Source organism: Stegodyphus dumicola, chromosome 9 (genome assembly GCF_044657685.1).
Source record: "Stegodyphus dumicola isolate Sdum_Otavi_A_Nest chromosome 9, ASM4465768v1".
Taxonomy (NCBI): domain Eukaryota; kingdom Metazoa; phylum Arthropoda; class Arachnida; order Araneae; family Eresidae; genus Stegodyphus; species Stegodyphus dumicola.
Genome location: NC_140776.1, coordinates 47,504,744 through 47,520,705, shown reverse-complemented (window position 1 = coordinate 47,520,705; position 15,962 = coordinate 47,504,744). Strand labels below are relative to the sequence as shown.

At 28.6% G+C, this 15,962-nt stretch overlaps 1 protein-coding gene across 1 annotated transcript in view; it reads left to right on the top strand.

Moving 5' to 3' along the window:
* LOC118190587 (MAP3K12-binding inhibitory protein 1-like) overlaps positions 1-15,962 on the top strand; it is a 36,713-nt gene that overhangs the window by 14,643 nt on the left and 6,108 nt on the right. The window contains exons 5-8 of the mRNA XM_035361340.2: positions 1,117-1,188; positions 5,147-5,320; positions 6,059-6,156; positions 13,530-13,589. Coding sequence (XP_035217231.1) covers positions 1,117-1,188; positions 5,147-5,320; positions 6,059-6,156; positions 13,530-13,589 — 404 coding nt within the window. The remainder of the gene's footprint in view (positions 1-1,116; positions 1,189-5,146; positions 5,321-6,058; positions 6,157-13,529; positions 13,590-15,962) is intronic.

Genomic DNA, 15,962 nt, shown 5'->3' with positions numbered 1-15,962 from the left:
CCCCCCCCCCAAATGCAAGGGAAAAAAATCATTCAGCAATAACAATAAACTGATATCCTTGTTAATATAAGCAAATGGTAGTTTATAGAGAGTCAGTCGGGGTTACATCAGATGAAATTGCAGATGTTATGAGTGTGTTATGACATTACACCTTACCATAACTGCAGTAATTGGCAGTAAATTTCACTACTTGGTGACAGCTTCATGGTTGACAGGATAATATGTAAATACCTGAAGATATTCAAAGAAATTAAAAAAGTTGGGATAAGTCTTTGATCAATGCAATTGATATGGGATAAAAAACTTAATTTTTGTTTTTATTGTATTTTAGTACACTGTCTTCCCATTAGGTTTTATCTTAGATGTTCAAGAAGTTCAAGGAAAAACAGTGAGATTCTGCAAGTTTTTATTTTAATGTATGATTTTTGTAGTAATATTTGATATAGTACCTGGAATTTTCACATTAAATATTAAAACTTCAGAAAATAAAAAATAAATGTACTAAAAAGTTGAACTTATGGGTAAAAAATTACCTGAGATATGTATAGCAATTAAGTAGAGTTGTTGTAATGTATCATATATATTATTTAAAGTAATACAAAAGTTCTTAATTCTGTTCTCTCCTTTGGTTTGTGTGTGCTAATGACTCAATACTTGAGAAACTTCTGTATCATAATAGATTCATTTCCAAGTCAATTTTTTGCAGTTCTTTTTTTAAATACCATTAAATTTGATTAATTTTTAAAGTAATGCTTTTTAGCTGTTAATGAATCATTGAAGTTCACTTTAAATCTGTATCTGCACAATGTGTTTGCATGAGGTTCGTTTAATTTCTGAAATTATTTTGTCATTTTAATATTTTAAATTATTTTTTACTCATTCAAAAATTTATATAACTTTAAAACTCTGATATGTAAGATTACTATTAAATGCAAAGTGTTTATTAGTTTAAGACTTGCAATTTTATCAGAAACTAAAAATAATAATAATTCTAAATATATAATTTAAATACTGACATTTTAATAATTGAATTGCAATCATTAAATAATTTAAATCTTTATTGTTTCGACGATTTGAGGATATGTTTTAATGTTTATGATACTTTTATGATTTCAGAGCAGATAGATAGCTGTGCTAGAGTTGATGCAGTTTTTATTCCAAGATTTGGCAGCAAGAGCCATGTTAAAGGTTTTGTATCATATTTATTATAACATATATTAATTATTTTATTTCAGGTTGGGGTAATTTGCTATTTTTACCCAAGTTGTAGAGTCATTAGGTTATTTGAAAGTAGGATTACGTGAAATGAGCGATGCCCTCGTTAGAACCCGAACCTGGACCTCTCAAATGCATGCCAAGTGTGCTAACCGTTACACCACGAAGATATGCAGAAAGGAGGGAGAAAATACCTTACATACTCCCCCTTTTAATGTTCGACTGGGGATTAGGGACACCCAGTCACCAAACTCTGGTGGTGAAGAATCATCATCTACCACCTTTTAGTTCGGGCACCACTGTACAGTCATTAGGTTATTTGGAAGTGGGATTACGTGCAATGAGGAATGCCCTCATCGGGACTCGAACCTGAAACTCTCAAATACACACTATGCTAACCGTTACACCACGAAGGCATGCAGAAAGGACAAGGAAAATATTTAAGTGTAATATTACTTAATCCAAGCAAAGTGTAATATTTAAATAAAAATATGTGGTAACAAATGTGTTGTTTGACAGTGTCATATGTATTCTATTAATCTAGAAATCTGCTTTTTTTATTTTTTTATTGTATTAATATAATACACTGAGGAGAAAGGATTCATGCAAATGGCAGTTACCTAATGAGTTATACACTGATTTGGTCGATACTGGTCTCAGATGGGCTTCCCATAATGCGCAAATTCTATCCTTGTTTTAGAATAATCAGCATGTCTGTACATCATGATCTCTATGACTTTCATAATAGAAATAGATGACATAATTCATATGTTATGCAGTATTGAAGACTGTGCAAGAATTTTGGTTTTACTGATCTATAGCTTCAAGAGTTTCTCATAATTGTGTGTGATACTGATGTCTGCTCAATGCCCATAAACTAGTAAACAAGCTTTTGTGTGCATTTGATACATGGCACTATCCCTGGTTGTCATAAGCAGTGTATATGAGATCCTGTAAATTTCACTGCAAGTAACCTACACCGTTTTTCAAAGGGCCACTGCATATCTCTTGTACTTACTGAAGTCGTTTCAAGATTCTGTCATGTTCCATACTTGCAGTTCACAAACTTCAAAAATTGAGTTGAGTTCAAAGGTGTCAGAATTAGATGGTTGGATAGGATAATCTAAAGAATCATGGTTGTAGTTGTTCTAAGCTAATCAGCATTATGAAATAGAATAGGTCAGGGATGGGAAACCCTTTTCTCTTGCCTTTTAAGCTTCAATAGCAGGGCAAAAGGCCATGAGTTAATAGAATCTTGAGTGTTATTGTTCTGCAATTATTATTAAATTATTTTTAAAAACAGATTCTGAATTCAAAACAAAAGTAAAAGAAAAATAAAGCTTATATACGAGTTGTACATAAGGGCATGAAAATATAAGGTAATGGTTTTAGTTTATGTTTATAAAAATATACGGTGTAAATTAATGCAATTTTTGGATTTGTTTGTTGCTTGAAAATTGTCCAGTGCTTGGCTCTAGTTTTGTAATTCGTAGTTTGAACTGATCTTCTAAATGAACATCAGTTATCTGTGATCTTAAATGATATTTAATTTGTGTATTATATAAAAATGTTGATTCATAATAGAAAGTACTTGTAAAGCAGGAAAGCAAAGGGCATGCAGTGTCACAAAAGTTTGGGTATTTAACTGCATTTTTTCATGTCATTGGTATTTTTTTTAATCAAAAAGCTATATGATAATATTATCTTCTTCCAACACAAATTATTCTCGTTATAGTTCCATGAATGCTTTTGAGACTTTGACCAGGTGCAGTTCAAAAGCTAGCTACGTTATAAGAATATGCTCTTCAAAATCTGAAAATCTATCCTTCTAGTTTTCAATTAAGGAATCCAAGACAACTGCACAATTATCAAATTTTTAAGTTCATATTTCTGCTCGTTTTTAAAATTTTTAGTTATAAATGTTCTTCCGATGCATCTGTGCAAGAGAGTAAAATTTTAAAAAGTCAAGTTCTTTCAAAAGATATGAGTTTTTTGGTGTTTATGATGTATTATATGTTTCGTTTTATATTTCAGGGAAATATGTAAATCAATTTAATTTGTCCTCTCATCTGACTGCCAGAAAAATTCTTTGTTCTACAATTTTCTACTAAATTTATCTGATAATTCACATGATTGTCATTGCTTCTTGTAAAATGTTAAAATTTGTTTTCATAAAGCTAAAACTTTATTGAGAATTTGTCCCCTTGATAACCAGTGCGATAATAGTGCAAATCAACACCATGTTTTATCATCTAATATTAGTATGTTATGGAATTCTCAATGGCACATTACATTCACTCAGATAAAGAAATAGAATAATAGAAATAATTTTGTCCATAATATCTTCTAAAATTTTTGCTGTAGTGTGGTGATTTTGGTAATATAATGTGCTACAGAACAGCAATGATTTTCTTTAATTTTTCTTTTCCTTTTTTTTTTTTTTTTTTTTTTTTTTTTTTCAAAGAAACAAATCTTTCTTTCTTGCCTTATCACATTGCAGTCTTAAAACCTCAGTCTCCCTCACCCTGGAATAGACGCACAAGTCCATGAACTATGTATCCTTTCTTTCTGCACATTCTGGCAATAAACCTGTGATGGTGAATGGAAATGCTAATAGGGCTTAGAAAGCATTTAATGAGTTTTAAGCCTTGTATAAGGTAAATGTCTAAAATTGCCTTCTAAGTTTTCTGCATAGTCCCCTTAAATTTTATGCAGTTAGCATAACAATCTGTTAAGCACTGGATTCCAGCTGGAAAAAAAGAAAAGTTTATTACAGCCTTCAAACCATTCTTAAATGATGTTCTTCAAATCATCGTCGTCATTATAATGTAAAACATGCAATACTGCTTTATGTTTTTAAATACAGAAGGGCCATGTCTATAAAACAGTTGATTGGTTGGGAAAAAGCCGGAATTCATATTGCTCAGCAGTAGTCTCAAAAATCTTAGCCGTTAATGTTGGAACACTGTCATGCAAAAGTAACACCTTTCTGTCAAGTTTTGCATGGTGTTTTCCTTTTATGACTTTCCCAAAAAACACTTCAGTCCATAGGTTAGTTTAATTAAACACAATAGCACAGTCTAATATGACATATACTGGGTTTGAGTAATTATGATTTAATTAATGACATTACACATACCTAAATATTTAGCAATGTATCTTTTTAAATATTCATGTTCTAGTTTTAAAGTTTGTTATAAAATTAGGCTGAACATACACATCATTTTAAACAGAACAGTGTCTTTTTTTTTTTTTTTTTTTTTTTTTTTTTTTTTAACTTTTCTTATTTGTTAAAAATATCAATTTTGCCCTGTTTTAATAGAAGTTATAAATATGCTTGTTTACTAGTCAGTTCTAAGAGACTGTTTATAATCTGTAACCACATATTGAAAGTCTAAGCACATTTGATCACTTTTTTGCTCTTATTTTCATTCATTCTTGCAACCTGGAAATACTTTTCTTTAACAAGAAATATATTCTTCAGCTTGCTTAAATGCATCATTTTATACTCTTTCATATGACACATTTGGTAGTCTGTGTAGTTTATATTCTTTCTCCTGACACAGTTGATGGTTGCATTTTCCCAATATATTAAAAATATTGACAGTAATACCATTTCATTAAATTATTCTGAGAGACCATAACAGCTATGAACATGAAAATTGAAAAGAGTTTGTTTCTAGAGTACTCGAAAACCTTTCTTCATTAAGAATGAAACAAAATTGTTGTTTTAGAAGATGTTTTGTCTTCTACAACAACAATTTTTTTATGTCTTTTTTGCATTCTATTTTTTACAATCAGTTGCTATCATTTCCTTAACAAACTTTTCTATTAAAATCTCAAAATGCATATTTTTGTTATTAATTATTTCTGAGTTTGGATTATTAGTTCTAAAATGTTTGTTATTGTATAAATGTTTTATATTTAATAGTTTCAAAGGTGGAAAATAGGTGGGGCCCACAAACTCAGTCCAGAAATGACTCAATAAACAAACGGATCAAGAAAGAACCTGATAGTGAGCAAGCACAAGAACAAAGTGATGAGACATTTGAAGCAATACAAGAAAGATTACAAAATATGGAATCACATCTAAAATTAAAATCAGGTAAATTTATTTGTCTATTTTTTAGTGGTTAACATTCACTGTGAAATAGTTATTTTCTTTGGCTTAGTAGCTTGTGTAAACATGTGTGAAGTAGCATTTCATTTTAGTTCCAGTTCTTTGTGGTTAGGTTGATTGCATATTTTTCTATATAACATAAATATGAACTTGTCTTGTTGTGTACATTATAGTGATATAGGATGTGAATCAAAAAATGAAATTTTATGAACATTTCATTTAAAAAGGTGTACTGTAATATGCTCTTGTGAAACTTATTTTAGAAAATAAAAAAGAGCAGATTAAAAAAAAAAAAAAAATTGCTGATGTTTCAACACTTCTTAATCCTAAAGATGCATAATACCATTAGATATCTGAGCTGTTTACTAAAACTAATTTCATTTTATACTGAGAAGTAAATCAACTGCATATATTTAGCTTTTTTTTCCTTCTCTCATATTCAATACTGCTGATCATTTATATGTTACTTTATTTACAATTATTATATTTTAATAAGTCTCTTTGTGCATTCTGTTTTCCAAGATAGTTTTGTAGAAAATGTATGAAAATTCATTCAATTTTTGTTACACCAATGGAATAAAATAGGTAATGTGTATGATCTCTTTAATTTTATCCTGCTTGATGTTTATTTAAAGAATAAATTTTTAAATAATGCTTTGACAAAAATTTATGAAACTTTCTTTTTCATTTTTAAAAAATTTCTTATATTTATAAATGTTGCAGACAGTTGTATGAGGTACAACATCATGCAAAGGCTTAAAGAACTGGAAAATAGAATTCTGTTCTTGGAAGGCATTTCTCCAGATTATTTTCATGTATCGGTAAGTTATACAAGTGTCATTGGTGCAGATGATTTTCATACTAATTATGAAATCTAACTGATCAGCTTCAAATCAGATGTCAATGTTTTATATACATGAAGTTGTTTTATTATGTTCAGTAGTTAAAAATTATTTTAATAAATAGCCTGCAATTCATGCCTTTTCTATGATTATTTTATCTCTTTATTTTTGCTGTCAATAAATCATATTCACTCTGTTATTGTAAAATTGTAGATTTTATAGGTTAACATATCTTATTAAATTAATGCATTTGAGGTAATTTTCCATTAAAGCCATACCATACATTTTTAGTGCTACAGACGTTGACGTTTTTAGTACTACAGACGTTGACTAATTTCTTTCCCCCACCTTTGGCTTGGTACTAGATAAAATGAAACCTTCAGAATCAATGACAAAAAAAAAAAAAAAAATTCTCTATTTATTCTGTAGTTTTGCAAGAAAATCCTCCAGAAATGCATTTTTGGGAGGGGATAACATAGCCTACATAATTTTTAATATGTTTTCATCACCACAATTTTGTTGTGTTAATTAATTTTAACATTAGGACAAGATAATGAGGAATAGGTACTCACTGCTGTTATGTAAGTATTTCAAGCAGCTGTGGTATTGTGATCAAGTTTAAGCAAACTTTTATATACAGAACTCTGTTAACTCCTAACACTTTAATTTAATGAACTGTACAGCAGTAAAGAAAGATGTGTATGATCCAATGAATCGTGTTTTGTTTGGATACCTTTTTCTTCCCAGCAGGAATAAAGGCTGTATAATATTTTGGCTTCAAAGGCCTTTTTGCTTTCATGAGATGGTTATTCGAACATGCTGTTTTCAGAATCCATTGTAGTAAAGAAAGAATCTATTCAGTAAAGAAGCCAAACCAAATTTGCAACAAACCTTGCATTGAGGAAATTATCCAGAACAAAAATAATGCTAAGTGATATGGCTTTTATAGAAGAGTACTATATTTTGTTATTAATATGCAATATGCATTTGAAATTACCTACATACTAAAAAAAATTTCTACCCTTTATTTTATTAATAAATGCAAGCATCGCTTTTTACTGATCTATTTATTTATGTACATATGTCTGACATTTGAATTTGCTTAGATTGTTTTGAATTATAATGTTATATATATATATATATATATATATATATATAGGAAAAGGAATTAAGAAAAATTTTTAAATATAAATATTATCTAAACAAAAAGAATAATTGTACTTTTGCAGTAAAATTATGTGATAATTATGTTATATTCAATACAAAAATTATAGCGTTCCAAAATAGTAGAGCATGCAACAGGGAAAACTTAAGAATCAGTGAAAACAATTTTTAAAACTAAAGCAAAAAGGAAGAAGTCAAGACCAAATCATTAGAACAGTCAGACTGAAATATCTTTGATCTTGTCAGGGTGGATGGACATAAATAATTCAGTTTCTCATTCTAATTAAATAGTAGCTAAATCAACATTTTTGACACTATGCCATTTTTAAACTGCAAAATTAAGTCGGAACAGTTGCATAGAACCATCCCCTATGCTGATCTAATATATAATAATCAAAAAAATAAAAGTAAACTTTAAAAATGAGCAAAATTCACAAAAAAATGTAAGTGCATAAATCAAATAAATACATCCAAATGTACAACCCGTAAAGGCTTAAACAACTTTTCCCTATGTGGAGTATCAATAAACTCTAAATATGTAGTTAAAAAATGCCAAATAATGAAACAAAGATGGCAAAGCATGCCTATACAATAAAAATAATTTACATAAAGGGCAAATAAAAGTATAATCACTAAACAAAAAAGGGGAAAAAAGTAAAATTTACCACTACTTTGGTCCAAGTTAAAATAAAAGCATTAGGTAAAATGTAAAAATAGTGTGTTCCTAAGTGAATAGATAGTTTAAACTTTGTCTGTTTGGCATGCTGGAGAAAGTAGGGATGGAGAATGATTATAAGCAATCTATGAATCAGAGAGAAGCTTTAAAACAAGGGGATGTAAGCCAAATGCTGTGACTATTAAAATAAAAATGGTGGAAGTTTTTAATTACTTATTGTGGGTTTTTATTTAAGTCTTTTCACTAAGGTTTTATAATTTCACTTACAATTTTTTGGATTATGTGCTCTTAGTTAAAAGGTAAAATTTTGATTTGAATTTTTCATTAAAGTATTTTATTATTTCACTTACAGTTTTAATTGTTTGAATAGAAATATCTTTATTCAAGATTGTGATTTGAATTTACTTTGTTTTTTTTCTTTCTTTGTGGAGAGGCCAGAATTTTTGGGTGAACTATTATTATTAAAATATATTGAAATGGTTCAGCGGCTAATTCTGGATACAGTAAAGCAAGTATTTTTGTGGGAGAGAGATTTCAATTGATTTCAGTGTTCCTCCTCCTGGCGAAGTGACATTGAGGTTGATTGAATTCCTCCTCTGTTACATTCTTTTTCCTTTAAACTCATTGATTTTTTGAATTGCTGTATTGCTTATTTGAAAAGTTTTGGTTTTAACATTTATTAAATTCTTTATTGCATTTATAGGATTATTTGGAATTTATTATGAATTTTAATTTTTGGTCTTTGTGAAAAATTGGTTCTAAATTTCTTACTTTATGTCTTTACTCATAATTTTTCTGCAGCTTAATGCACAAAAATTCTAGGCAGGATTATATTTTGTTTTTAAAGAAATTGTTTTGTAATTATATATATATATATATTACACACACATGTGCATGGTATCGTGGAAAGAATGACGCATATGCCTAAAATCAATGTGTTTATTCCGCTGTGGTTTATATACCTAGGAAGGAGAGCTCAGTATGTTTTGTTCACAAAAAGACTGGAGCAGCGCAGACTTGACCTCTTTAGATTTGCATGTCTGAATTACGAAAGTGAAAGAACAAGATCCCACCGAAGATGCTTTTGAATACATAGAATGAGATATTGTCTAGAAATAGTTCAAACTACAAATAGAGATTTACTAAAACTTTTTTAGTTCTTTCTAGCTATATAAACCACATGCAGTAACACATTAATTTCAGATATATGTGTCTTTTCTTTTTCCATCAGATCTTTCCCACACTATATAATTTTTTATAAAGCAGGGGAAAAGATATGTGTACAGTAGAATTGTTATCTGTGTGACATGTTCTTTTTTCTAGAGCAAGTAAGGGGGGGGAGGAATTTTCCTTCAAATTGTATGTCAAGTGAATTTTCCTCACCATTTAAAATTGAAACCCTTTTGCTGCAACATTTGCGCAGTTGAAAGACTTGTTTTTCCAAAATAATTTTACAGCAAAATGGCTTAACAAGAAGGCAGCCATTTTTTAGAGTTAAATAAGTATTTATAAATAATTATCTGAATTGTTGGCCCTAGTACTGTAACTTTGTTTTTCACAGGATAAAATTTTTATTCTCATACATTTTTCAATATTCTTCTTTTAATCTTAAAAACACTTTGTATATATGTTATTTAGGCTATATTTTCAAATATTTTTGTTGTTTGGTTAAATAACCAATACACAAATGTGTATTCTTTATTATCTTAATTGTTGGTGATTTTGTCAAGAAGGCATACCCCTTAAAAAAATGAGCCCTTTTTCTATGGCATCAACAATAATTATTAGTTTTTTATAAAACGAATCTTTAAGTGACTTCTCTGTTGCAGTAGTTTTCCAATTACAACAGTTTTTGCTCTTCTATTAATGACTAAGAAAACTGACCTAAATATATTTTATGTGCAGTATTTGAAAAATGTTACTGAATTCTATAAGTAATATACTGTCTAGAATGTAAGGTGACTTTTTCTCCCAATAAAACATCCTTTTAAATATTACAGATGATTCATATATGCAGCATAACCTTTTAAAAATGCATTGAAATAATTATTACTCAGCATTTTAAGTTTTACATTAAAAGAAATTAAACTTTTCTTTCTTTCTTTTTTTTTTTTTTTCCTCTCTCTCTCTCTCTCACTCAATGTATTTATGTATCCAATTATACTTAGGGCATTATCCATGATACACTCATAAATAGCGATCCTTATTTAGCGAGCAGTAGCAAATAGCAAATTCAGTAGCCATTAGTACTGATGGTGAAATAACTGAAATTAGCTAATCAGGCAGGACTATTTAATAATGCAAAATGAAGTAATTAGGGGTGAAAAAATAGGTCTTGCCACAGAGTTCTAAAGATTATTTTGAATTAAGGAGATGGAATTATTTGATTTCTGCTTTCATGAAGGTAGTTTTTTTAGTTATGTGCTCTGCAATTAGTACTTACAATCTATAATTCTGAATATAAACTATACTGACAGAAATTATTTAAATTCAAATTATCTGTTCTTTATAAACAAGCAGAAGATCTAATCACTAGCAATAAAAATTAGCAAAAGCAAAAAAAATCTCAGATAAAATGACAACTTATCTGAAGTGTGCTTCCACAGTAATTCAAAAAGATCAATATGGAAAGAAAGCCATAAAATGATAGAAAATGAACACATTTCGATTAAAATATAAATTTAATTTAAAATAATGAAATCTATTGTAACATGCAGAGAGATAAACTTTAAATATAATTAGCGTTCAAAATTTGTTTGATTTGAACAAAAGACAGAGGTAAATGAGTGCTAAAAATCCAAACAGGAAAAGAAAATTATAAACTTACAAGGATGAAATATGTTTCAGTTGAAAAAAATAAAACAATATTTTATTTAAAAAAAATAGATTCATAATCTGACATAAATCAAATACATTTTAAGAGCACTAATTGCTCAAAGATTGGTGATTTAAATATAGTGTGTAATTACAAAAGTTAGTTTTTATTGGCTTTGATCCAGTAACTCCGTGCTCCATAACAGATAGCTAGAATTATTGAAACATCTTGTACGCAAATTGCATGCAAAATGAGCTAAGTACTAAATGCATCCTGAATAAACATTCCTGTAATAAAATGGAGATGCAGAAAATTCAGAATTTCATGGAATAATAACTAGAGCATTAGGAACAGATGGAAAAGCAATGATATACCAAGTTTTCAAAATTAAATTTAATGACGAATATGGCTGTCAAACAATTTTATTGTTTGTATGATATTAAAATCTGTATGCAAATTTTAAGGTATGAAGTAATTAGGATAATATTTTAATGCATTTTAGAATTTAATGAATAGATGTGGAATACTAAATAATACTAAATAAAATACAAACAATTTTGAATGTTATGTTTAGAATTCTAATTTACACGTTAAATGTCCTGTTACCCATAAGTATTAGTCAATGTGGTAAACTGCACTTTTTTAAATAAAATACGTAAACAAATACAAAGGAAAATTTTTAAAAATTTTCTTTCATGGAAGTTTCAGAAAGGTATTAAACTATAAAAGATATATAGCTTGATGATCTCCAATTATGGTTTTTTTCGTCTGAGATATTGGTTACTAAAATATGCCCTAATTTTAGGCATTCTTGAAAATCAAAAATTTTTATAACAGATGTTAAAAAATTAAGAGTACTCTCTGAACTTTGAACACTTTCTTGCAGTACAGAATTATATGAGAATTTCTACAAAATACTATTTAGCTCCACCTTGAACATAAATACATTGGCTATTTTATCTGTACAAAAAACATACCTCCAGGCCTTAAATTTAGCAATCAGCAACTGAATTTAAAGATCGTATTTAATAACTGTGGTGAGAATACCAAAATGGCATATTTAACGTCTCATAATATCCGAATACTATGATTTATTATTCATTTAATGTCATCTTTAAAAATGCCTTAGATCACTTAATTATCTCATTTTTGAATACAGAGGGTGTTCACACATTTTTGTTATGATTTGGCAAAGATTTATATAAACAAACCTTAGAGTTTTATTTTCTAATATGTTCAGTCTGATAGCCCTTTTGGTGAACTATCATATTACATCTTGATTTCCAAGATAAAAATCCTTTTCTTAAAACATCAAGGTTGATTTTATCCCATTCCTCCTTCACAATCCTCCAGAGTCCATCCAACTAGTTTTAAAAGTCCACATGCACAAGAGTAATAGGAGACACATCAAGGAACTTGGATGCATTTAAATAGAAAAGCTTCAATTCCGGTTTCATTTCTCATTTTTTCAAAAAATAAAGCAGTAGATTTAGAGGTATGGCTTGGAGCCATATCTTGATGAAACACAGTGAAGATTGTTTGGATAAAGAGATGGAATTTCTTCTTTAAAAATAGGTGTTAAAACATATTTCTGATAGTAATCCGAGTTAATTTTGCCATTTCTTTCTACTTTTCTTAAGTTTTTTGTTATAAGAAAATCCAGTAATAACCATAAAAACCTTTAGAAAAACTTTTCTTGTTTTCTCTGAACCAACACATTAAGTCTTTTTCTCCTCTTTTTTCGGGAGTAATTTGATCTTCTATTGCAATCAGATAAGTATATCCAAGCCTCATCAAATGTAAACTCTATATTTCAATTTTTCACCAGCCAAATAATTTTCGCACAGCACTCTGCACATAGTCTTACGCTGAGAAACATGTTTTGGCGTTCGGCATTGAGCATCTTTTTTTCTTTTTTTTTTTTTTTTTTAATTAACTTTAAATCAGATTTTATAATTTTGTTCACAGTTCCTACAGAGATATTTAAAGATTTTTCAATAGCTCTTTTATGGTCTGGGTTTTCCTTTAAAAAATGAGATGTGATTTTAGATTTAATAAGAGCTGTACGTACCTTTGTTGGGTATGTATTTTTTGCCATTTTCCCAGTCAAATGCAAATGTAGATGTTAATTTCCTTTCATATTAATTATGTCACTTATTTTACATGTAGAAATATTAAACCCATGCTTATCACATCTTTTTTTTAATAACTGAATAGAAGTATTTCTCTTTGGACAGCACAAAAATATAGCCTTCGATTCATTGTTTATTTTTCAGCGACATTTTAAAGAAAAGAATAGTTTTAATGCTGCAGATGATAATTAAACCTTATTCCAATTTGATGTCTATCATGTTTGTATTTTTAAATTAATATTTAAATTCAATTATCAAAAATGAAAAGCGTTACAAAAGTGTGTTAACACTCTCTGTAAATGAAGCCACCTCATATGAACCCTTTTTTTTTACCTTGAAAACAAAGGGTTATCTTAGATGTGAAGCCTTCTTATTACAGCCAGTATATTTTTTTCTTAGCCATTTTGAAGAAAGTATTATTTTAAATGTTTTAAAACACCGATTTGCTTAAAATACAGGCAAAATGTTTTTTAACCCAGTATTACAAATTACTTAAACTATAAAAGCTAATAATAATGTGTCTCTCCCAGCTAAAAATGAATGTTATATCTTTATTTTCATTTAGGGTCCTAATTTTGCATCCCCCAAAAAAAGAAATATTTCTGAAAAGGAAAAAATTTATTCAGTAAGTTATTTTTATATCATAAATTATGTGTGGTAGGTTAAAAACTTAAGAAGTGTATATGTAAGAGAGAATTTTTCTATTGTTAATTTTTATTAATTATTTTTTATTGTTATTATTCCATTATGATTTATCCATTTCACTGAAATGCCAATGATTATAAATTATGGAGTGCCTATGGTTCAAAACCATGTACCTCCACATTAGAAAAATATCTAATTAGTGAGCAGAAATAGGAAAGTTGCATAAATAGTTGAATTGATGCAAACTAGAGGGAGCCATATTAGTTCGAGAAAGTCACGGACGTAGGAAGTAAGATGGAGTGGCCCTAACCGGTTTCCTCCATACACTGCTTTGAAGCACTGACAATCCCATCGTGGTGACCAAAACATTGGGTCATTTACCACTAAGTTCAATGAGTTTTGACACAATCGGATGTAAATATTTTGTAATTGCATCATAAATATACACATGAATACATATATTTTCTTTTTCTATAATATTTCAAAGTTCTAACTATATGAAAAGAATAGATTTTTAAACAACATTTCATTCTGAATGGAATTAAATGCTATACTTTTTACAGAACAGTGCTCAGAGCAGTTTAATTTGAATGAAATATTTTCACAAGTTTTCGTTAATTACATTAGAAAAAAAATTTTAAGGTAATTCAATTTTATTCGGTTAAGGATTACAAAAATTAAGATCAAAGTTTATTGTATTATTATTTAAAATTATGCATTATTTCTTTCTATTTATAGAAATTATCGTAAAATACTTTCTCAAATATGACATGAATTTTTAACTGAGGCATCTTTTAAATCAAAAAGTTTAAGTCTATTTATAATTAATGCTCTATTCAGTTCATTTCAAATTAGAGTACCTTTTATTTTAATAGGGAAATACATTAAATAGTTCAGTCAAAAGTCATTAATCCGGACTCGTCAGGACTTCTGCGATCCCGGATTATCGATTTTTCCATATTATAGATCATCAGTTTAAATCTCGTAAGATGGCATGCAGAAATTCTAAAATTAAAAATATGAAACCGTAATTTATGAAATAAAGAACAATTATGATCTAAAGGGTATCAAAATTTACAAAAAAAAAGCTTAATATTTATTTGTTTACTTTATTAAACATTTCTTTCAATTTAAGTTGTTTAAGTTGCTTCATTTTATGTGATAATACTTTCTCTTTAATTCTATAAAAAGACATAATTTCTTGTTCAGTTACAAAGTTCCGCTGTTCAAGTCCCGTAATTGCTGTGCCGAGAATACCGACTAACTTGTCAATCGAAATTTTTTCATTTTCACTAACCTCTCTGTCACCTTCTTCATGTCATTATCCATTTTTTGCAGCAATTCCACTTTTTGTTTGATGTACATGGTTTAGGAGCTCCAGCATCGGAAATTCTATTTGACATAATCGAAAGTTCAAGTTTACTTTTATAAAATTGCTCTTACAGTCTGCAAAAAATAATAAGCCGCATCCAATTCGAAGATTAAGGAACAATGCAATCGTCAACATTAACTGAAATAGATAATTAGATAATTTTAGCTTATACCGTCAGTTATACATTAAACGTGCACGCTAAAACATATTCTGCACTTGCGCACATGCATATGCGCAGTCATAAAGGTCTTACGCGCACGCGTAAACGCCTATGCGCATGTGTCAATGCGGCGCATGGGCAGAAAGTTTTTAGCTTTGAGGTCCGAATTAACGATCCATTCCCGATTATGGGTGTCCGAATTAATGACTTTTGACTGTACTTAACTTTCTCTGAATATTTCTGAAAGGGAATAAAAAGACTTTTTTTAAAAAATATTGTTTAAAACTTGTTACTGAGTTATTATAAAATGTAAGGGGAATAATTCTTTTAATTATACTTATCAGATTTTTTTACCCTTAATTTCAACAATACATATTCTAAAACTCTTTCTTAAAACTTTCTTAAGTTTCTTAAGTAACAGATTGCTTTCCATTACGAACAATCCTTGCTTAAATAGTTGTCAACAGGATTTCAATTTATGTTTACAATTCAATGCTTATGTTATTATATATTTAGATATTATTTATAATCCTTATAAATTTAGATACATTTAATATTTAGATTTTTTCACAGTAACTTTCACAGGTGTTTATGAATGAATAAATCCTTCATTTCAAATAATATATAAACAAATATAAATAATTTAATAAATATTTACGTATTTTGTTAAAGGCAGATACATGCTTTGTACAAGCATATGCATAAATACCATACATATTTCATATTTTTCATTTGTGGCATGTGCAAATCTTTAATTTCTGTGCATTCACTATATTTTCGATGTAAAGTAATTTACAATAATTTAGCATATACCCGAAATT